At 38.1% G+C, this 23488-nt stretch overlaps 1 protein-coding gene across 3 annotated transcripts in view; it reads left to right on the top strand.

The window, feature by feature from the left end:
- Nucleotides 1-23488, top strand: part of Nfia (nuclear factor I A) — a 378431-nt gene that overhangs the window by 181766 nt on the left and 173177 nt on the right. For all 3 annotated transcript variants that reach the window (XM_042684424.1, XM_042684429.1, XM_042684417.1), the window contains exon 3: nucleotides 12978-13043. In XM_042684424.1, the coding sequence (XP_042540358.1) occupies nucleotides 12978-13043 (66 nt within the window). The remainder of the gene's footprint in view (nucleotides 1-12977; nucleotides 13044-23488) is intronic.

Below are 23488 nucleotides of genomic sequence, written 5' to 3'. Positions count from 1 at the left end.
CTTACTCATTCATACTGAATTACTGGCATGGGAAATAATTTTTAATCTCCTACTCAATATAAACCCAGGGGGGAAAAATAGTGATTATGTCCTGAAATGAAAACCAGAATGACACATATGATGAACTTTGGATTGGAGGTGTGGGCACAGGTGCTTCAGTGGTCCAGGGTGTTTGAGATTTGTGTAGGACCCTGTGATTGGGAGAAGGGGAGTTGCAAAAGTTTTGCAGGATTCCAAAGCGAATTCATGTGTGCTAGTTATCCAGGTTTGGTTTTTGTTGTTTTTTTCCCCCTTGTTGTAAGGGATGTTGGCAGTTTTCTCATTTGTATCAGCTCACACATTTTTGAAATTTTATAATCCAGTGCAGCTTTGGTGATAGATTAAAGTTTGCTGAAGAATCACTGACTAATCTCTTTAGCATGTTCAAGCACTCTGTTCTTTCAGGATACACAGAACTTGATGGCTTCCAAGTGTGGTTCAAACATCCAAAGCACTCGAGATTAGCACCATGAGAAGAAACTTTAAAATATTGTACTGCAATTAATTTTAAATAACTTAGCACTGCATATGTCAAGAAGAAAGCCATGATAGAATCTAAACAGAAACTCCTAAAAGTAGAATGACTCACTTAAATCATTTACATCATTTTATCTAGCATAAAGACACAGAAGTATAGAAATATATGACAATTTCCACTCAGAAAAGGCTTGGTGAATTTGAACAGATACAGATTTTGCCAGACCATTATTATGGTAATATGGGAAATTTGAGGAGCAATTTTGGTTTGATGACATTAATAGCTCCCTATATTTGGTCATAGGTGTTATAGGTTCCAGTGCCAAAATGTGGGGAAAGGTTAATATGGGATTTGAATGCCCATTATTTAGAGAAGGTAGATCTGAAATATTTTCGTAAAAGTATTGTTCTAGGTATATTCCAGTGGTAGAGCATTAATGATAACCTGTATTTAGTCTCCAACACCATTTTTACACAACTATTAAATCTGTGTGCCTCCCAACAGACTAAGTTCTTTATTCAATAGCTTTGTGTGTTGGGGGTAGGGGGAGGTGAGTATGTATGTATGTGTGTTAACCAGTATCAGGGTTTGAACTCAGGGCTTGAGCACTGTTCCTTAGCTTTTTTCATTAGGAGTCTTAAGACTTTCCTGCCTGGACTGGCTTCAGCCTGCCATCGTCAGATCTCAGCTTCCCAAGCAGCTAGGATTACAGGCATGAGCCACCAGTTCCTAGCTTCAGTAGTTTTTAAAACACACAGCAGAAGTTTTCTGATGTTCTGGGTGACATGATGAGTTAGGCTCCAAAGAGAAAACTTTCTTTATAGGCTCTGGTCAGGGGTTTGCCAAGTCACTGAAGATAAACATTTGCAACTCTTAGTGGGCTATTTGTGGTCATTTATAAAGTAAAGAAGAGACACCCTTGGACTTGTAATGAGTATTGCACTCATGTTATTTCTACTTGCACTTATAGAGAAACAAATAAACAAATATCACCCAGTCCCCTTTGGTGAAATGGGAGAGTCAGCCCTGAGTAAAGCCCAAAGACTAGCAACTCATCTGCTAATGATCAATTTCAACTGTAGAACTTAGGGCTGGAAAGAATGCTCATGGAACATGTAATGCCCTGTCTTTATAGTTTTTCCAGCCTGGACAGGTGAGAATGTACATAGCTAAGAAAAAGTGGATAATTCAGAACCAGAAAGCAAGCCTCCTGCCTCCCATGTAACATACCACCCTGTAGTCATGCAGTCTTCCTGAAACCAGACAGTCTAACCCCAAAACACCTGTTGAAACCTCCCAAGATAGACTCTGTGGTATTTCATGGCCCCCAAAGAAGTATTTTTCTACCTTCTAATTGCAATTCCATTTCAACAAACATATATTAGGATCTGCGTGTTCTAGACACTGTGCTATCTGCCAGTAAAAATGAGACAGGAAATAAAAATAAATACTCGATGTGATGCTTTAAGCAGTTTATATCCTTTGGAAAACCGGCTTTCATGCCCTGTGCAGTTGGAGAATGACAGCTCTTCAGAACTTACGAGGCATGTTAAATCATGCCATTCAGTCCTCCTCGTCTTGAGTTAGATACTTGGATGATGAGTAAGTGGGTGTTCAGGGAGGTGACAGGCTGGCCCAACTCCATAAAGCTAGAAGAAATGGTCAGGAAGTGGCTCCAACTTAGGTTTTCTTATACCAAGTACTTTGCCTTTTTTTTTTTTTTTTAACGTGACAACAGCTTCTTCGGCTCAAATGGCCATTTTTGTAAATGGGAGGTCACCAGGCCTGATTAGAACAGCATTCTGCACCAGCTAGGAACTGGATACTGAAGGGGGAGATCTTTATTTCCCTAAATTATTTAGGTGCTTTCCAGCATTTCCAGCAATACACATTTGTGGTAATTATAGCCCAGTATTGAGGGAACCACACCTAAACCCCTGTCTCGCTAGAAGAATCCATCTCAACTGTTACCACTAATAGTTAGGGTCTAGGCTGCTGTAAATGCTGCTACAAGGGTATGTTTCATAATACTGATTGCTACCAAGAGTAAAAAGGATAAAAGCAACTATAGAGTACATGCTACCTCTCTGTCTTACTTTCACTAGGAGACAGGACATAGCAATGAAGAGATGTCACGGACTCTTGCTATATTTTTTTAAATCATTATTCCGACTGATGGAGAACTCCAGGAAAGCAGAGCCATTGCCTTTCTTCACTTTGTATCAAGAGGAGTACAGAGTAAAAGATACACAGTTTAGATGTTGATAGAAGTAATAAGTGAATAGATGGATGGATAGATGGATAGGTGGGTGGAATGAGCCATCCCAAGGAGGGAAAGAAAGAAAGAACGAACAAAAGAAAGAAAGAACGAACGAACAAAAGAAAGAAAGAAGGAAAGAAAAGTCGGAAGGAAGGAAGGCAAGGAGGGAGAATGATTCAGTAGCATTTTCCCTTTATTTAAAGGCAGTGGTGTGAGCCCTGCTACTCCTATAGATAATACTAGACTTATCCAAAATCTCAGGTTATATCTTTCATCAGTGGTAGGACTTCCTGCTTTTCCAAATGCTTTCTGGAGGAAGAGGAAGAACACCCTCTGATTCACTCAACCACAAAATCTTTAACCTTTCCATTAATTGAGAAAAATTCTAGGCAAATGGTTATGTCATGTGACATACAACATACAGGTTAGATATAAACTAGTTGTGATTAGACTTAGTTAGTCTTTGGGTCAGAATGTCTTACAGGGCATCTGAAGGCTCATCAGAAGGCACATACATGGTGACTCTTGGAGTTGCTAGGGTTGGTTCTGGTCCTGCGTCTGTTGCTAAAGATCAAGGCATCTGTGAGGAACATGGTGCCATTGAGTAAACATTCAGTCCCCTGCTGGTTTGTCCTGGGTATTCATTGATTGAATCAATCACTTTTCATTTGAGGGTTGCAAACCCCTATCTTCTCATTTCTGTTTACAGAGTTAGGTTCTGGTTGTGGATATGACAGGACCCAGTTGAATATTGAGAGTTTGGTCATCTCACCAGCAGTTTCAAATCTCTTTTCACTGTGCTTTCTTTTTACCCCTACCAATTCTTTATCTCCTTTCTCCTTTCTCCCTTACCACTAGGAAAAATGTCACCCAAATCTCCTAGAGAGCCTTAGCTCTGGGGTCTTCTTCTTGAGGCCTTAACCTTACTTTTAGATAGTTGTCATTATCTTTGTCTAAAGGTCATAGCTAAATTGAATAAAAGGAAAGCTGTGTTTTCCTGTCGATGCACAAAGGCAGTATTGACTTCCCTAATCCAGTTTGCTGAGGGGTGAGAGAATTAAATTAGATATCTAAGCACAGAAATTGAGAGCCTTTGAAAACAAAGATAAGGAGACAAGACTGTATTTTCCCTTTTTTCCTGGGAGCTCTGTGCTCAAGATTTTTCAGGTGCGTCATCTGATCCATGGCTTGCATCGATCAAAACGGTGCCAATGCATATTTAATTAGCAAGGGGACCCTGGATGCATTATAGCCATCATCCCTATATTGAATGGACTGTCAGACTTTCTGCACACTCCTCCACCCCCACCCTTCCCTGAACCCCTGCCCCCTCCCATCTCTTGTTTGGGAAGCTTCTGCATTTTGTCTGAGCAGCTAAAAAGTTTCTTTGTTTTTAGCTGCTGATGCATACAGCGCCACTGAGGAGAATACAAACAAGTAGAGTCCTAAAGTGTTTATTTTGTCTAGGAAGACAAGCTAAACCAATTCAGTTTCTCTGGTAAGATTTTCGAACCCTCAGAACGAACAAGAAAAACAAAAAGAAAAGAAATTCACTGTTCAACTAACTCTTCATGTATAGATAGATGTGTTAAAAAAAAAAAAAGTGTTGGTTGTGTTCAAATTAAAAGAAAAGAGATTCCAGGATAAATACTTCAATAATAGCAGCAAGGAATAAGTACGTTCCTGTTATTTTCGTTTAAAATCTCCCTGTTTTGATCATTAGACAGGGTGTTCATTAGCATTTTTTTTTTGTTTAATTTGGATGATAAAGTTCACCCTTGTGTCAAGAATCTCTTATACAGACAATCCAATGGGTATAAAAAAGGTTTGGTTGTTTTTTTTTTAACAGACAAAATGTTAGAATTGGATGAATTTTTCTTTTACAATTTCCCAGGTTTTGTGGTAGCTCCCATTGGTGGGGACTCTTTGAGTGGTAGGAGGTTTGGAGTTTTGCCACAGACAGGTTATTTCATGGGATTATGGTCACCATTCATTTTCACACAGGTCCCAAAGCCTGACTATCCAGACAGTGTTGTCTGACAAACAGATGTAATACAACAAGTCTGTTTAAAATAAAGAGCAACAGACTGTGAGCACATGTTTGGGACTTGTTTGGACTCATCAGCATAGGCTAGTGCTTGGTTCTCTGTTCTTCTCTACTTTTGTGGTAGCTTCTTGTTGGTAAAGTAACAGGAATTTTTCCCCCTGCTGCAGTTTACAGCAGAGACTCATGGGAAATCATTTGCATACATCTTGTTACAAAGACTTAGTACTTCCTGGCTTAGACAAAGTGTTGCCTGATAAACAGATTTAACACACAAATGTCTGTCTGGAATAAACACCAACAAACTGAGACTTACATTTCCATTATCAGAGATAATCTCTTTCCCAGTATATGGGAATTGAGAATCTTTTTCTTTCTTTCTTTTTCGGGGGGGGGGGGGGGGGGCGGGCGGAGAAGAACAGATCTACAATACTGGGATATTATACTAGAACTACATCATGTGTGGTTGGGTTGATTTTTTAAAAGAAATGAAAAACTTATCAGATGAGACTTGTATGGCAGAAATAAATGTGCTTTTTGGGGGAGCAGTTTATAAATTTTATAGCTAGGTCTTCTTGCATTATTTTATTTAATGCAAAAGTTAGGTGAACTGATCAGCAATGTCCCTTTTTACAGATGAAAAAACTAAGTTCTAGCTGAGATTTTTTTTAGCATTTTTTTTTTACCTTTTCAAACTCCTTCAATAATAAAATGCAAATGTAAGGAAGCTAAAATTTAAAATGTTACCTGAACTTAAATAGCATGGTTACCCTCCATATGAGGCATTTTAATTCTTTAAATAAATGACTTCACAGACATCCAGATGCATGAATATAATGCACACAGGTTATAACTCAATTAAGCATCACCTTTATTTAATTCCTTTACCTTTTGGCAGGGAGGATTACTGGTACTTGAACTCAGGGACTAGGAACTGTCTCTTAGCTTTTTTATTCAAGGCTAGTGGTGCCCTACCACTGGAGCCACAGCTTTACTTCTGGATTTTTGGTGGTTAGTTGGGGGTAAAAGGCTCATAGACACTCTTGACCAGGCTGGCTTCAAACCATGATCCTCAAATCTCAACCTCCTGCATAGAGAGGATTACAGGTGAAAGCCACTGATACCTGGTTTAGACTGTATTTGCTTTTATAACATGAAAGTACACACATTTTATACTTTAATTTATATTGGAAAGTATATAAATAATGTTCAAGTATATATAAGATTTTTAAGAACCTACTACTAGGATTAATTTTGACTGTAAAGGAAAGATGTGTGTGAAAGGAGAAGTTAAGCACAATACTGGTATGTGACGATTTTATAGTGAAGGCTTTTTACATAGATCTTCGTTTACATTGGATTGGGGGTAGGTGACCAGGTTGACTCAGGTACTTGACTTCTGAATTAATCAACAGGTTACCCTCCCATGTCAGCACCGTTTGTTTCTCTTATAGGAAAAACAAAGTCAAAGTGATCACTTAAACATTTTAGTCATAGGACCTTTTTCTTCCTTTCTGTCTTTCTGTCTCTGTCTCCATCTGTTTCTTTTTTTTTTCTTCCTTTCATTTTTTTCCTTCTTTTTGTGCTGGTCCAGGTGCTTGAACTTAAAACCTGGGCACTGTCCCTTTGGATTTCCTTCAAGATTGGTCCTCTAGGACTTGAGTCCCATCATTGGCTTTTTGAGTTGTTGTTTTGCTGGTTAATTGGAGATGAATTTGACCACCTTCTAACTGGATCTGCAGCTCTCAGCCTCTTGAGTAGGATTACAGGTGTGAACCATTAGCTCTTCCCCCACTCCAGCAAGATACAGAAAGCAAATGTGAGAAGTTACACAAGTAGTCCAAGTATTGTGCTATGTTACCTTTTACTATCACTATCTTCTTACCATTCACTTCACTTTCATTGTCCCTGGCAAAGCTGATCCCTCTGTGAAATCCAGGTGATGTGAAAATTGAGGGTTTAATGACTGAGTCATTCTTTCCTTACTTTCAAAATTCTTAAAACTTAGCAACGATTTTCTCCTTACTGTTACCACGCGATAGTTAGACGCCATTTAAATTTTCCCTCAGTGCGTTAAAACCGTGTATCATCCCACAGCCTCCTCTTGCACATAACACTTTTGTGAGTAGGTGATAAGATGGTTGACTCATTCCTCAACTTAAACAGCCTCGTCATCATCTGCAGCCCCGACTCAACAGATGGGCTTTGAATACCAGCATTCGTGCCAAAAAAAAAAATGTCTAATTCCTGCAAATTTAATATTTCACAAATTTCTTGTTCAAAAAGGCATTACACAAAGGGAAGTTTCAAGAACGAAAACTAGTGGTAACCCAGATTGTATAACCATCTTAACTAGGCCTGAAAATGCCAGATACAGGCGTGGCTAGAGGGTGGATATTCAGAGCAGCTGGCAGCCCCCGGGGTGGTCTAGTGGACCCCTTCCAAGTGGCTGCTGCTTGAACACAGCCTTTCTTCTCTGCGTGTGTAAACTAGCTGATCCTTGTGCAGCTACCACTTCCTCCGGCCTCACCTCGTAGCTCCCTTTGCATACTGTAATTTACAGCATTTTTATACATAGTTCTAGCTTGCTGGGAAAGTTGTGGGGACTGAATACTGGTTTTTTTTTTAATGTGGGAAAGATAAGATTTGCCATTTAAAGAATGTTTCTGTCTCTAAAACTTAAGCAATCTTCTATGGTGGTACCCATCTCATAGTTTATCTATTCTAAGAACTAGGTCATTGTTCATTTTTCATTGGGCGAGCCACAGCTAGTGTATATCAATTGACCTAAAATATAGGTTTGGTTATTTACCATGCTTAAAGGTTTTTAGCTGTTCTCTGGATATCCTAATAATAATTGCATAAATTTAAGTGGCCAAGACTTACTAATGGTATTACAGATTTCTGTTTGTTCTTCACCAGATCATGATGGATAATGTTACATTTAGCTGGTGGTGTTCCATTCATCAATGTTTATACTTACAACACAAATTGTATATACATGGGTACACCTACATACTGACATTTTATATTACCAAGTAATATGTTGCAAATATTTATGCTCACATCAGTCTTTAAGGTTATGGTTACACTAGGAACAAACAGTATTCCTAAATATTATAAGTATTATGATAATGATATTTTTAAAGAATAACCATGAGACTAATAAACAGAACAAGATTCTCAGAGCCATTTGCTTTTCTAGGTTTGCCTACTGTAGTTAATATGAGATGCTTATAAATAAATATGACACTAGGTGATCAAAATAAAGTCTTAACTCTTATGGCTTTAAAATTTTATTGTTATTATAAAGGTGATGTATAGAGGGGTTACAGTTATGTAAGTCAGGTAAAGAACATATTTCTTTTTGGACAATATAAAGTCTCTTACACTACCAATCAGAAATAGGATTACTTTTTCTGTTATAATTACATGGATATAAGAGTGTGTTATTTGGCCCAACTTTGTTGCAAAGTACTCATCTCTCCAAACATGGGAGACACAAACATACCTAACATCTTCTAAGGGCTAAAATTATAGGTGATTACTACTTATTTCTGTCAAGGTGGTCACTATTAGTCCCAAGAATACTCCTCCCTCTATTTATGTGCAAGAAAATATTCTTTCCTGTCTTGGCCTTTTATTTTTTTCACACTACAAAAACTCTTTTATGCAGAATTTTTACTTTCTTTCTTTTGCTTGCCTAACTCGTGAGTGTGTGTGTGTGTGTGTGTGTGTGTGTGTGTGTGTGCCTTCTACTATCTTCTTATTGCCTCCTAACTGGAGAGATTTAAAACTGGACACACAATTCTAGCAAGGCTTTTCAGACCTAATTTAGCTAAATCATTATACATGTAGATACTGAGGCTGAATGATTTTTCTAGTGGAACTAGAATTTGTACTTTTATGATCCATAGACTTTTGTTGCTATCATGTTGATTGAATAGGAATTACATTGGTGTGCTTTAGGGGAGGAAAGGATTTCTCACCATGACGTGTCTGCTCCTCCTTTATCAAGAGGTTCACAATAGCAGTTGTTAGGATTTTGAGGACATGGGAGGATGGTGGATTGCTTTCCACCTTTGTGTTTTTTGAATATGCAAAATGTTCCTGCCATCCATCATTTTACCCTGTACACATCTCTAGACGGCCTCTTGTGTGTCAGACAATGTCCTCAGCTCAGCCTTGGTGGTCGATGGGCCGGGGGATCACAGGAGGTCTGTCTGCAATTTCTCAACTCTGGGTAAGATTTCCAAATCACCCACAAACTGGCTGTACCTCACTTTCCCATGGCAGTCCTGAAGAAGGGGGATATCAAGCAGAGATGAAAGCATTTTTCTTCTCCCCTCCTTTTCTCGATTTAGAAGTTCTATTCTCTATTTGGTGTGAACTTAATAATATATTTTTCTTGTTACTGGAAGTTGTTCAGTGTTAGAGAGCTGAACAAAAATCTCTTCAGTCCAGGCAGTTAACTGAACTGTGTGGCTGGGCCAGGCACCCTGCTGGAGAAACTGGGAAAAGAAGAGGAGGAAGGAACTCTTTAAGGGCCCCAACTCTCCTAGGCGATCATTTAATATCACTTTCACATAGTTACATCCACCTGCCGTGAGCCTCATTACTACAGAAGGGAAGGTACATAATTCTAAGTTAAGGATGGAAGATTCAGTCCTATTCTATCTTTGCAAGAAACTTAAAAAACATAAAACATGGGGAAGTATGTTCGATGTGTATTTGAGGTTGAAATCTCATATCTTAGCCTTATTATTTTACCGTATTAACCTATTTGTGCAATTTTGGCCATTCCTTTCTGAAGGGAAGAAGAATTGATACTGGGGGAAACTATAGCTGAGTATCTGACCTAGTGCAAGGTTTTAGTTCTTGTATCTCACAAGCTTATGAAAGCGAAGACTAATATGCAGACCTGAGGATTTATTTTATTCCTTTCCCTAGTGATTATATTGGTAGCGAACTATCTTTGTCTGAGTATTCCCGCAACATAGCTGTAGGCGCCATAAAAATGCATAGATGGATGGCTACCAGTTCAATTAAGAGGTCTTAACCCAGACTCCTATATGCAAACCCTGTCTATTTTAGTTTTAAATTTCTGCTCATAAATTTTTTAAAAACCAAAAGAAATATTGCGTTTCAAGGTTAGGTTGAAGTCTAAGGTTCCTTAAACAAAAAGCAAATCCCTAGATGGGGAAAAAATTGACAACCCTAATGTACTTTCTCACAATAGCATTTCCAACTCCACCATTTAAATTTAAACTCACTTTAAGTAATATTCTCTTCATTGTAGAATACAAATCTGGCTTTCAACTAGGGAACCAGGAAAGTCACTGTTACAGGAGGAGGTTCCAATACAAGAGAAGTACTTAACTCTCTGCCATTGGATTTGTTTTCTGGGGCCTCTAATTATTATCAACCAGCAACATAATTATCTAAAATAGTAAGACATAAAGTTAGTTTGGTTTCTGGATCTCCAGAAATATGTAAAGGAGAAAAGTAAATTGCTAACCTTCTTGATAGGATTTAAATGCAGGTGCTTAAGAAAGAGATCTTTCATATGTATCAATTATGTATGGGTAGAAATTAATTTTAATTCTGGTTATCTGGTTAGCACGATGCCGTTTACTTCCTTAGTTACCTTTTGCAGTACTAGAAAAAGTGTCCATCCATCCTCATCAGAGGCTAGCCCCACGACCGGACTAGTTGTGTTCCCTCCTGATTCAGGAAAGGAAACAGCATTACATGGCCCAGGGTCAAAAAATAATTTTCTTGGAGGGTTTTGGCTTTACATGTGCCTCACTGGGAGAGGCTTTGGCTGTGTGCAAACCGGGAGAGATGGCAGGATCTCTAGGTTTTTAACAAAACTGAGAAATGCCACTTCACTTTCAGTTTGGTGAGATGCCTTTCCCAGTGTGTTGTGTGTGAGCTTTCACGAGAGCACTGCGGCCCCTTGCAGACCAACTCTGAGCATTTTCTTACCACTCAGTCCTTTGCTTGTTTGCCCGTAACTTGGAGTTTTAAGCTAAATTTCATTCTACCTGATATTCAGCTTCTGTTGATGTCTATGTTGTCCATAATTACACTCTCTTTTTCTAAAGGTAGAACAGAAAAACAACCATAAACAAAAATTGAAAAGAACAAAGAAATGCACTTTGAGGTTATGAATAACATTTTTGAAGCTAGATCTTTATCACTTATCATTTAATATTGTTAGATAAATATAAAAAATCATTGTATAGCTAAATTGAGATGAAAGATGTTTTCCATTTGTTCATAGAGCAACAATCATAAACATAGTATATATATATATATATTGCTTAATCTATGAAATAGACAATTATATTTGCTAGTATTTTTTGCTAGTATTTTTCCATAGAAAATATGGTCAGTAAAATTTTATGTATGTTTTGAGAAATGATCAGGAAGAATTTTGACATCTCTAAAAACATAGGTGAGATATTTAGTTTCAGTTAAAGATATTAGTGATTTAAGATTTTTCTGGAAGAAAAATAATGGAGCTATGTGTCTCCAACATATGTTCATTGTTTCTCAAAATACTGAATTGGAAATTTTGAATAACAAAATTACCAAACCTTCCTTTAGGAAAAGAGAAAGTAATTGTATTGTGTTTTAAATCGTCTGCACTAAGTATTATTGATTTACGTTGCTAAACTTTATAAATCAATTTATATTTCCAATTTGTAGATCACAATTTCTGTGTATATTCACTGCCAGTTATTACAAGATAATAGAAAAGCCTATCATTTTTCCAGACCTAAGTAAAAATTCACTATTTTGCCATTTTTGTTATTTGAATTTAAAAGAACACATTTTGTTATCACATTAAAGTTTTAAAATAGATATGTTCTGTATAAGACTTTCTGATTATTAAAATCTTTCATTTGCTTAAAAGCAAGAAGTCTTTTAACTCATAAGTGAGCATTTCTGCAGCTAAATTCACAAGTAGTGCTATATCTTTGTAGGGTATCTCCAAGAAAGACAAGGGCAATGCTAGAATTCCCTTGCAATAGAAGTAATACTTTCAATTTAATCCTACTTAAGTGTCATGAACTCTTGATCTTGCATTGAACTTCTTGCTGAAATGTGGTCAAGTTTCAAATAGCAATTTCTTACCCTCTAAAGTCAAGGTAAAATCTCCATCCAGCCTTTCCACAAATAGAGGTTGTGTGTGTGTGTGTGTGTGTGTGTGTGTGTGTGTGTGTGTGTGTGTGTGTAATGTATTTATGTTTGTTGATTTAAGTACTCAGAAAATGTGTTATTCACTCAGAAACAACTTACTTGATTTTTTTTCTCCCTAAAATATATCATAAATATGCCTGCTTCTAATTCTGGGGAATTCTTTGATCAAAGTTAATTTTATCTAAATTTAAAAATTCAGTGTTAGTTTATTTTCAGTTAACTCATGAAGTTAATTTTTTTAAGTTCAAAAATCTTATCCTCTTTTTTAAAAGAAGAAATCAATTTAATTCCATCAAAGTGTGTAGGAACTTGTCTCTGGTAATAAAATCCTGTCGGATCTCCCAAATGCAGGAGTGAAGCAGGAAAACTATACTTCCTTTGTGTGTGGCAGAGCCTTGGCCTTTTCTGAGCTATGTAACTAGTTTGAGTGCACGTGCTAGGGTATTAGCGCTCAGCTGCATGATCTGTTGCTGCAGTACAGAGCTAAATAGCAACAGAGCTTGTTACTGTTGTTTGGGTTGCTTTTATATACCAGCTTCAAAATATGTTTTGACACTTTATTATGTTCTGAATCAAGCTTCAGATGTGTGTAATGAAGGATGATGTCTTTATCAGGCTCCAGTGTGTAAATAATGGAGAAGAGCAGTTTAGAAATATTCTTCCTATAAGAAAATAGTTTCTTAAAGTGCTTTCATTCTGATCTGGTGCAAAGGAAACTACTAGAGGTGTAGACAGAATGCACCATGCTCTCTGAAGACTTGAGCACCCTACCTCTAACTTCCCTTCCTTTTCTCCCTCAGCCCTTTCTCTTTTTACTCATCATGTTCATTTCTCTCATGTTCTCTTTCTTCAGTCTATAGGCTGAACCTTGTGAGAAAGTCTGGCACCGCTGATCCACTTTCTCTCACAGACCCTGTAATTTTTGGCTGTATTTTTATGTTTTTCAGATTCAAGTCAGTCTGAAAGTCCCAGCCAGCCAAGTGACGCTGACATTAAGGACCAGCCAGAAAACGGTAAGTTTAGTGTGGGACTCTGGCTGCTGTTATTAGCGTCCACAAGGCGCCAGCAACCAGGCAAGGCAGGAGGATTCAGGCGTCTGCTCTAGGAGGGACCCACATAGGAACAGCTATGAGGATTGAGAGGGAGGGAATTGGCAGGGGGGGGGGGGCGGACAGAGAGAGAGGAAAGAGAGCTGAAGTTTCCCAGAACTGTTTCTTCTGTGGACCACCTTAGCAGCTCCAATCACAGTCCTTCGCATTTGTCAGTACTCCGAGGATCTTGATTCCCAAGAAAGTGGATAATCTAACTGAACCCTGAGAAGTGGACTTGATTTGTCGAATCATAAAGAAAGAATCATAGCTTTTTCCCTGACATTTTGGTTTCTTTTAAAGTGGCAGGTACCCTATTATCTTCGCTACTGACTAGAGATCATTCACAGAGGAGAGTTTATTTCTGAAGCCTTTTAGGATCTTATACTCAACCTGCTGCAAATTGCTTTAAGAAAACAACCTCTATCTTGAAAGGAGTTTTCTACTTTGAGTTGTCTAAAATAAAATAATAAAATAGTGAGAGTATAAAATGACATAGTTTTTTCAGTTTTACAAATTACAGGCATTTTTTAATCTTGTTTTTATTTCTTTTTGTAGTAACAGGCATTGGACCAAAGTCTTCATGCATATTTTGTCGAACAGTCTACTACTGAGCTATATTGCCAGCCCCTATATATACATTCTATGGCAGAAAGTTTATTAAAATGGAATATACACTTTATGATTATAATAGTATCATGTGAAATCCTAAACTTGTGCTATATTCTCTAAATAGGAAAAACACTGTCCTGGGTTGGAATTTTAGACAGTAAAACCCCGAGTTTTAATAAAAACAGAGAAGTACTAAGTAGTACCCATCATAAGGTAAAATACTATATTATCACAAAATTCCATATTTCTTGACCTCGTAATGCTGAATAGGTTGTTTAATCTCTCAGAGTATTGATTTTCTTATCTAATATAGGGAAATATTACCTACCTATGGAAGAATTAAATAAAATGTGTGTAGAACATATTTACCATAAGATTTTCCCTAGTTTATGCTAAATAAAAGTATTGGCAGTGATTCACTATTATTCTTACCATTTTTCTTTTTTATACAAACCTATCCACTTCGTTTTTCACCTAATTTGAATGACTTCATTCCTTGGATCTTTCTTCCTTTCATTCTATATTTCTTCCATTTTGCTTTCCATCTGATCCTACAGAAAAGATAGATACACTGACTTATGTTGAGGTTGTAGGGTGGAGGATGGGGCTCATCGCATTGCATTAGCTATCCTGTCACTAATATTTGGGAATTGGTTTCATTTCCTAAGCCTGAAGAATTTTTTGTTATATTATTCGGCTTTGCCATGAAGTAAGAACTAATATTTTGATGTTATTTTCTTGATGGAAGTTGTTTTTTTTAAGGCAGAATATTAAGAAAAAACTGGTGGTGAAACTCTGAAAGCTGTTTTTAGTGTCATAGACAGCTACATATGAATTTTTGTTAGTATTCTGAAGAACAATATTTATAAGTCTATTTTCATTCTTTTCCACTTGCTTTAAATGTTTTGTTTTTTTTTTCATAGACTATATTTGTACATACTCTCCCTGAACATGTGTTCAGAAGTACACATTTTATTTCATTTAAAGCAGTAGGGGTGTATAGTTCACATATTTAGGTCTGGCTGCCCCTCTATCAGGCCTGAGATTCATCTGTCTTCATAAAATGGCCGACAAGCTGTTCACATGCAAATATAAATTGAGAGCAGGAAAGGCCGGATATGCCATTATGGAACTGCCTGCAATACCGATATTGTGTGTTATCATTCCAGAGAGCATCAGGGATTGAGCCTGGTTTTTCATCCAAAGGCATTATTATGATACTTGCTGAGCTTGCTTTTAACCTCCGATTACTTGGTACTACCTCAAGGATTCATGGTACCATTTTGTGGTGATCAAGCAAATACAAAGAAAGAAACACTGAGATAAAATACCAAATGCTTTTTCAACTTCCCTGTATTTCAAAGAGAAAGAAGTAGAAGCTGAGTACTGAAAGCTCCTACCTCTAAGCCTAGCTACTCAGGAGGCTCAAATCTTAGAACCATGGTTCAAAGTCAGCCCTGGAAGAAAAGCCCAAAAATTCTCATCTCCAATTAGCAGTAAAAAGCCAAAAGTAGAGGTGTGACTCAAATGGTAGAACACTAGCCTTGAGCCAAAAAACACAACCAAGAGTTCAAACCCCAATACAGAAGATCAACTACCAAAAAAAAAAATAGTCAAAGATACTTTACCTTAAATCACCCCAGTGAAGAATCAGAGTTCTCACTTTCCTTCATCTGCCTTTGATCAATCTCAGATGAAGTCATTGGGGAGAACTATCTAACCTCTCCCTTGCAGACATGGAATCACTAGAGGGAATAAATGAAGATTTCAGGGAAAGTTAGTTACCTGTGAGTGTATGCTCTGTTGATGTTTGAATCAAGCACATGTCCCTTTCTTCTTGGCTACCTCACTAGTTTCCGAAAGGTGTCTGGATTTGTTTGTCTGTTTGTTGTTTTGAACAAGGGAACTCTCTGAGGTAGATAAACAAAGATATACAAGTTTTTGGGGCTCTCACTGCAGGAAGATGTGACAAACTCTGTTCTTCAAGTGAAATGGGAACTCATTACTTATTCAGTATAAATACATATATGCAAGAGAAAATAATCTTTTTATCCCAGCTCTTGAAAAAGGTAATGAGAAATGAATGGTATTTCCCTGGTAAACCATGGAGAATGAGTGGACAAATGGTAACATGCTGTTTCATGCAAACCTATAAACGAGGCCATGTAACGTTACCTAAAGTGGATGCAGCTGTTTCTTCCCTGGCCAACTAGCCAATTTTTTTTTCCTGTGGAATTTTTGCTTTCTTTACTTGTACTCCCTTAAGACTCAACTGTAAAAGAAAACAAATCTTTGTCCAATTAGAGCATTAGAGGGGAATTTTGAAGGAATTATTTTGAAGCCTAGAGATAACAGACCAAAATCTCTGAAACTCAAAATTAGTATATTATGATGATTAACATTGCCTCTGGAGTCAGATCTGTGATAAAAATTAATTAAGTAGTTGAGTGACTGCATGAGCATTTGCTCCAATCTCAGTTGTCTTGTTAGCAAAACTGAGATGGTAAAACAACTTCATGAGGATGGACATGAGAATAGGCACAGCAACTAACAGAGTGCCTGGCTGATAGAAAGGATCCAACTGTAGACTGTGCTCTAGCTATTCTCCCCGTAAACACACAAGAGGTCTAAAGCTAGAATGGGCTCCAGAAATAAACCAAGACTTGAAGGCAAGTCTTTGGAATCACCTATTGTGCTCTAAGATGTTGTACACAAATGATCTTCTTAGACTTCTAGCATCCTCACAGTGCCCCGTCTACTTTACTATTCAGCTCTGTCCTCACATTCTATTCTTCATTCTTGTGTGTAAGAACAAGGCAACTGCACAACTGATTCAGAGTTGTTGGAAACTTGAGAGTCTATGCTTAGGAAGGAGGTTTGGTCCTGTGTGTATTTAATATTAGCTGATGGACTAGAGGCATGGCTCAAGTGGTAGTGCCAGGCTCTTAGTTCAAATCCACTGTAGTACATATATATGTTGAGCTTTTGCTAGAAGAGTCTGGCTTGTTAAAAACTGTGAACTGGAACTAGTCACCAGTAACTCGTGCTTGTATTCATATCTACTCAAGAGAGTGTGATCTGGCAGATCATGGTTTAAAGCCAGCTCAGACAGAAAAGTGCTTGAGATTCCATTACCAAAATAAGAAGCAGAAAGCTAGGCTGAAGGTTTGTCCCAAGTGGTACAACACCAACTAGGCAAGTGTGAAGTCCCAAGTTCAGACTCAGTACTGACAAAAAACACCAACAAAAAATGACAACAACAACAACAAAAAGAAAAGCACTATAAACTGGTCTGGGGTGTAGCTCAGTGGTAGAGCACTTGCTTAGCATATATGAGCGCCTGAGTTTTCAGTCCCCAGTACTGGAGGGAAGGAATGAGGGAGAAAGGAAGAAGGCAAGATAGAAAACAGGGAGGAAGGAGAAGAAAAGGAAAAAGTAAAGACACCTGAAAATAGATTGAGGGTATGATTTATGACAAATTTCTTTTGAAGAAAAAACTGCCTTGAGTTTAGAAGACACCTGTTATTTATTTGCTGAATGAATAAATAAGTAGGTGAATGTGTCATTATTCCCATATTTTTTAATGTCTCCTTACTGTCAAGTTACCAAAAGTTTTTTGTTTGATTTGATTTGTTAAGAGGAAAAAAAAAAATCCCTCTAAAAAGTTGGGTGCTGGTGACTCATAGGTGCAATCCTAGCTACTCAGAAGGGTGAGATCTGAGGATCACAGTTCAAAGCCACCATGGGAAAGGATAGTCCATGGGACTTCTATCTCCAATCTCCCAAAAGCTGGAAGTGAAGTGGCTATGAGCAAGAAAACCCTCAAGAACAGCTACCAGGCCCTGAGTTCAAGCCCCAGGACCAGCCAAAACAAACAAACAAAAACCTTCTAGATAAGCTGAAAATCTAATTTGGGTGCTAGGCATAAGTACACAGATATGTAGTGCCAGGAATCAGAAATAAGAGGCAAGCTCCAAGTACCCTTTCAGACCAAGTTATGCCCCCCTGAGCAGGTGTGGTTGAAATGTGAGTCCTATCATGTTAGGTAGTGCTGGATTAGCATAGGGAATGAGAGTGATATAAAGTTTCCAGCTATGATGGGAACCATTCCTTTAATCCTTCTCTAGCTTTTCAGCAGTCTCATTTGTTGGACTTTAGACTTCGAAAATCTATTCATTCCACCTTCGTGAATTCCCATGATGTACTTTGGCCACTGTTGAAAGTATTTGTGGGACCGAACATCTGAAGTGCCTACTTGAAGTTTGCAGCCTGTGAACTGTCCTTCAAAGCTTGCATTCTGTGGTGCATCAGGTCAATCATTAATGAGGGGAAAAGCACATAAGATAGCCTTCTTACTTAATTCAAGGCACGCTTCTCCAGAGCCACACTGAACCAGAATCTGAGGGAACAGCGCAGGCCAACCTTAGCACTCTGAAATCACTCCTTCCTGGGTCCCACAGGCACCAGTGAGAGTACCCTGAAATAAAAAAGAAAATGGAAGATTCCTTTGCTAGAAAAAGAAAAGCTGATGTGCATCTCCTTTTCTTTCCTATTTACTGTCTCTCACCATCTGCATACCAGCCAATATTAACTTCGTTTTAGTGGATTTTCAATTGCAGTTGGTATTGAGGTTACTTTTTCTGGGTTTAATCATGCCTATTCCTCTTCATCTGTCTAGTAGCTGCACATATGTTGGTGGCACCAACCCTCAGATGGGCATTTACAATCAGTAGAAAGCCATTAATCATGATGCTTGCCCTAGATTTTGAAAATTTCTAGCTCTACCTGCCAGCATGAAAATCACCCTGGAATATTGGTTGGGTCTAATTCTCCCATTCTCCATCTTTACTTAATTCCATTCCCATGTTTAATTGTTGAACTGGGCATATTATTATTGCTAAATCACAAAAGAAGGTACCTATCTTCAACTCATTGGTCAGTATTTCCTTAGCTATCACTGAGTTCAATTCTGTGCATATTTTGACTCGTTTAATCTTGACACAACAACTTATAAGGTTACTGACTTCCTAACTTGAGATTTATATGTAGGATTTTACTTTATAATTTGGGAGTGAGATTAGAAAATCATAAACTTCTATTTCTCTTTTTGGGTAAACATTCTTTTATCTGATACTTTGCTCTTCATAAATCATAGGCTTTCTGCTTATTGTTTTAACTTTTACTGTCTCCAATATGAAGTAGATATATGACAATATTAATAATAGTGGGAAGGCAAAATAAAATTGATAATTCCAAAGTGAAAGAGTTATTACTGCTGGATGGACTGCTTGTTTTAGGAGCTATTTGATTAATGTGTCATTTAGTTGGGTCATTGTAAGAATTTAGAAAGTAATGCAATGCAGGCTTACAGTTTGCATTTTGTTGGGAAAGCATGGGAAAACATTCTAGCACCATTGACTTGTAAATATGATCTATCAATATTTCATAATTTGCATGGCTTTCTTTTACAATTACCTAGCAACAGTTACTCTCTACAGTGTTCTTTAAAAAAAATCCCTGCAAGGACAGACACAGTAGAGTGACCACCAAAATAGCAGCAATAACAGTTATGATCAATATTCTAAAATATGTAAAGGTCCCAACTCAGGGAGACATTAAAACCTAAATGCCGTCTGGTTTCCAGCTCTGCATAATTAAATTCTGGCTGATGAATTTTCAGCAAAGGCCATGGAGCTAGTCTCTGTCTTCTTTAAGAGAACAGGGAGCAAGCATGCTGCTGGATCTGAAATTTCAGAATGAATCGAGGTGAATTCTGATTTCTCAAGTACTGTTAGCAGGTGGATCTCTATCATTTTTTGCAGAAGCACCTTAGAAATGCCTCCAGATTTCTTCAGTCACAAAGGCACAAAGGACCAAGAGGGGCTGAGGGCTTCCCCTATGCAACTTATTCAATTCCCATCCCTCACTAGATTGTGCTGCATTTACCTGGAGTCCAATATGGTTACAATATCTTTTCACTAGAAATTGCGAAGTGTTTGACTATTAGCAAAAAGAGGGAATGTTTCAAGCCCTATTATCTGATATTTCTGATTCTGAAATAGACTGAGTGGTTGGTGATCTATTTTAAATAGTCCACCTCCACCTCCCCACATGCTCCTTCAACTCCACACATATAAATAAATTAGATTGGAAAGGATTTCTTCCTGGTCTTCAAATTCATCTGTGCCTACTATGATAATTTTCTCTGGAAAGACCGTAGAGTGCCCAGCAAGCATTACATTCTGCCAGGTGCTGATGGCTCATACTTGTACTCCTGGTTATTCAGGAGGCTGAGATCTGAGAATCAAGGTACAAAGCCCTCCTGTACAGGAAAGTCCCTGAGAATTTTTATCTCCAATTAACTTCCAAAAAGTGGAAATGTGGCTCAAGTGATAGAGCACTAGCCTCATCAAATCAAATCAAATCAAATTGCAGTGTGGTGGAAAGTGCACCTGCTGTTTGGCTGCAGTTTACTTTGCTTCTGCTCTTTTCCCTTTGATCTAAGCCTGGAGCTAGCAAAACAGGGCCCTTTGACAAAGATACCTTAAAAGGACCAATTCTGGGGTTGGGAAGGTGGCTCAGTGGTAAAGTGCTTGCCTTGCATGCATGAGGCCCTGGGTTCGATTCCCCAGCACCACATAAGCAAAAAAAAAGGACCAATTCTGCTGCCCACTTTCCCAGATTTCCCCATCAATCAAAGTAGCAGCATGGCGAAACATTTGGGAATCAGGGGTAGAGTATCCTTGGAGTTAGGAACAGTTGATGAATCTTGCCCCAAATACTAAGATCATTTCTGATTTGACATTTGATTGAGAGCTAGTTGTTTTTAAATTATGTGCCTCATTTTGGGAAGGAATTACCCATTTGTGGATAATATTTGAAAACTGAATGCAACATAAATAATGTATTTGGGGATTTGGTGTTGCTAATCCAGACTGATTAGCTGTCTGCTAGAAAAAAAAAATTCATGTGGCCACAGGATTTTTGGCACCTTTTCTGGCTTCAGCTTCCTCGCTCTTTTTCTCTTGTGCAGGTTTTACTCAGCTCCTGGCAACTCTGTTCCCTTGGCATGAGCTTGTCGTTAAGGAAATCTTCTGGGATGTCTCAAATAGGGGTGGGGGAGAAGTAGTATTTACTGCAGATTACACCACTCCATCTCAGTTGTTCATTTCTATACTTGGTTGACTTTAACCCAGGGGGACCAAGAGATTCTCATATGCCTTATATACAGACACGGCATGGAGAATATCTAGAGAGGAGAATGTAAAGGATATTGTGGTAAGGCAGCAAACCAGGAGTAGCCTTCCAACTATCTCTCCATGAAGGAGCCAATGTTTTCTTAGATCTCTGTAGGTATTTTGCAACGAGAGAGCTTCGCAGCAAGCAATACTTGTAAACTTAGAGATGAACAAGGAGAAGCCAAGACACAGTTTCTGAATAGGTCAAATTAGCAAAAGAGAGCTGCTAAGTCTGACACTGAGCATCTGTTGTTAAAGGGAAATCAGTGGTCCAAGTCATTCCGACTGCGCCTCAGTTTTCTCATAAGCCATCCAACAGATCGTAAATCTGCTGAGTACACACGGGCTGCGTATCGTATGTGTTGGGACAATACAGCAATGGATCAGAAACCCTGCCCTTGAGAATATCGAAGTCTGGAAATGGCAAAAAGGCTAGATTCATTCATTCATACAACACAAGTGTTGCAAGTATATTCTAAGGAACAGGCAATGCACTGAGCAAAAGACAGAATCCTGGTCTCAACTGAATTTACCTTGGGAGAAGAAACAATAAACATACTATTTAAACATATAATATGCCAGGTGATATTCAATATTATAAGGGGAAATAAAGCAAAATGGGAAAATATGGTATTATTTTACAAGGATACTTAAGAAAGGCCTTTCTGACCTGTTGCTATTTGAGCTAAGACCCAAAGATGAAGCAGTAAACTCTGACAATATTAAGAACTTATTTTTCTAGTTAATTGGGAGCAGTAAGTATGAAGGTCCCGAGGCATACTAAAAGAACAGTCAGGGACACACATGAGAGAAGGAAAAGTTGGAAATGAAGATAGCAGGAAGTCAATGGATTTTGTGAGCCAGAACCAGGACATAGCTAGTCTCTGAAAGCTGGTTCATGCTCTACAGATGAATGTTCATACTAAATCTTTTGCTAGTTTCTTTTTAGAGCTGGGAGTCTCATAGACTTTTCTCCTCAGACTGGCCTCAAATCATGATTCTCCAGATCTCAGCCTCTGTGTTAGCAGTGTAACCCACAAGTATCTGCCTCCAGTTGTTTCTTGATGTACTAAATAGGTAATATTGAGAGCATCCATGATATGAGAATTGCCATACTGTAGTGGTAAGTAAGGCAAGCACAGAGTTTAGGGTAGTGTTGAAGAAATAGATCTGCTTCATAGCATTGTCAAAATGATACTCACACTTGCATGGCAAGTGTTGATATCACCAAAATTCCCCCCCTTGTGTATATATTGCTAAAAGCTAAGTTGTTAGCACAGAATAGTTGGCTTCATAGATCCACTCAGACAAATGATTCCTTTTTCATAATGGAGGTCTAAGCTGGCAGAGTTTCCGCTTGAACTTCAACTAACAACATAAGATTAAAAGTCCCTCCATTGAAAGTAAGCACCTTAACTGTGAAGGTTGATGTTGCTTCTTAATAACTGCTAGCTTTAGTAAATAAAAACATGGAGTTGTGGGGGCTGGGAAGGTAGCTCAGTGGTAGCTTGCCTGCATGCATAAGGCCATAGTTTAGATTCCTCAGCACTACATAAGCGGAAAAGGCCTTAAGTGGCGCTTTCACTCAAGTGGTAGAGTGCTAGCCTTGAGCTGAAGTGCTGAGGGATGGTGCCCAGGCCCAGAGTGCAGGCCCCATGACTGGCAAAAAAAAACAAAACAAAACCATCAGCTGTCGAGTTTAATTTGAATTTCAGATTAAAAAAAAGGATAATTTTTTAAGAAATACGTAGGATTTACTTAGAACAAATTAATACACAGCTTAGTTCTTCCAGAGAAACCCTGCATTTTATCTGGCCACAATCCTAATTCTCTACATACTCCTGTGGAAGTGAGAGAGGCAGTAGTGATAGCAGTGTGTGGAAAAGTTTGATTAGTCTGTGATGATTCATTGATCACCAAAGGCCAAATCACTGGAATTTAACCCACTAAGAATGAAACCTGAGAAGGGCTTCACGAGTTCTCAAGACTTGACTGCTTAAATTCCATTCCTCCCACACTTCCTGGTAGGTGGCCAGGGTAGTTTTCTTGAAACAATAAGCAAGTTGTCAGGTGTGGTCAATATGTACAATAGAGAAAGTTGAGAGTCACTCAACCTATACAATTCCATGGGGCAGTATGTAACTTCTTTTTAAAGCAATAGCAAAAGGAAGTGTATCTTGTCACAACATCTAGGCATTGGCAGACTGTTTGCCTCATGAGAGATGATAAAAATAGAGAAAAGCAGTCAAATAATAGAGCACTGAGAAATTCCACTTTCAGAGGTAAAATCCTGAAAAGGCATGTCAGAGAAATCTGAAGGCAAAAGATGACATCTTTATTGTGTGCTAGATGGAAAGCTAAATCTATGTTTTCATTACACTATACTATTACCAAAAAAAAAAAAAACAGAGTTCAAATTCTGGTTCTGTCTATTTATTGTGTTTTGTAAATTAGAGCAAATCATTTAAACTCTTGGGCTGACAGGTCCTCATTGATAACTTGGGACGTTAACACTTCCCC

Source organism: Dipodomys spectabilis, unplaced genomic scaffold, assembly GCF_019054845.1.
Source record: "Dipodomys spectabilis isolate Male_0828 unplaced genomic scaffold, ASM1905484v1 ptg000002l, whole genome shotgun sequence".
Lineage (NCBI taxonomy): Eukaryota > Metazoa > Chordata > Mammalia > Rodentia > Heteromyidae > Dipodomys > Dipodomys spectabilis.
This window is presented reverse-complemented; position numbering and strand designations above follow the sequence as displayed.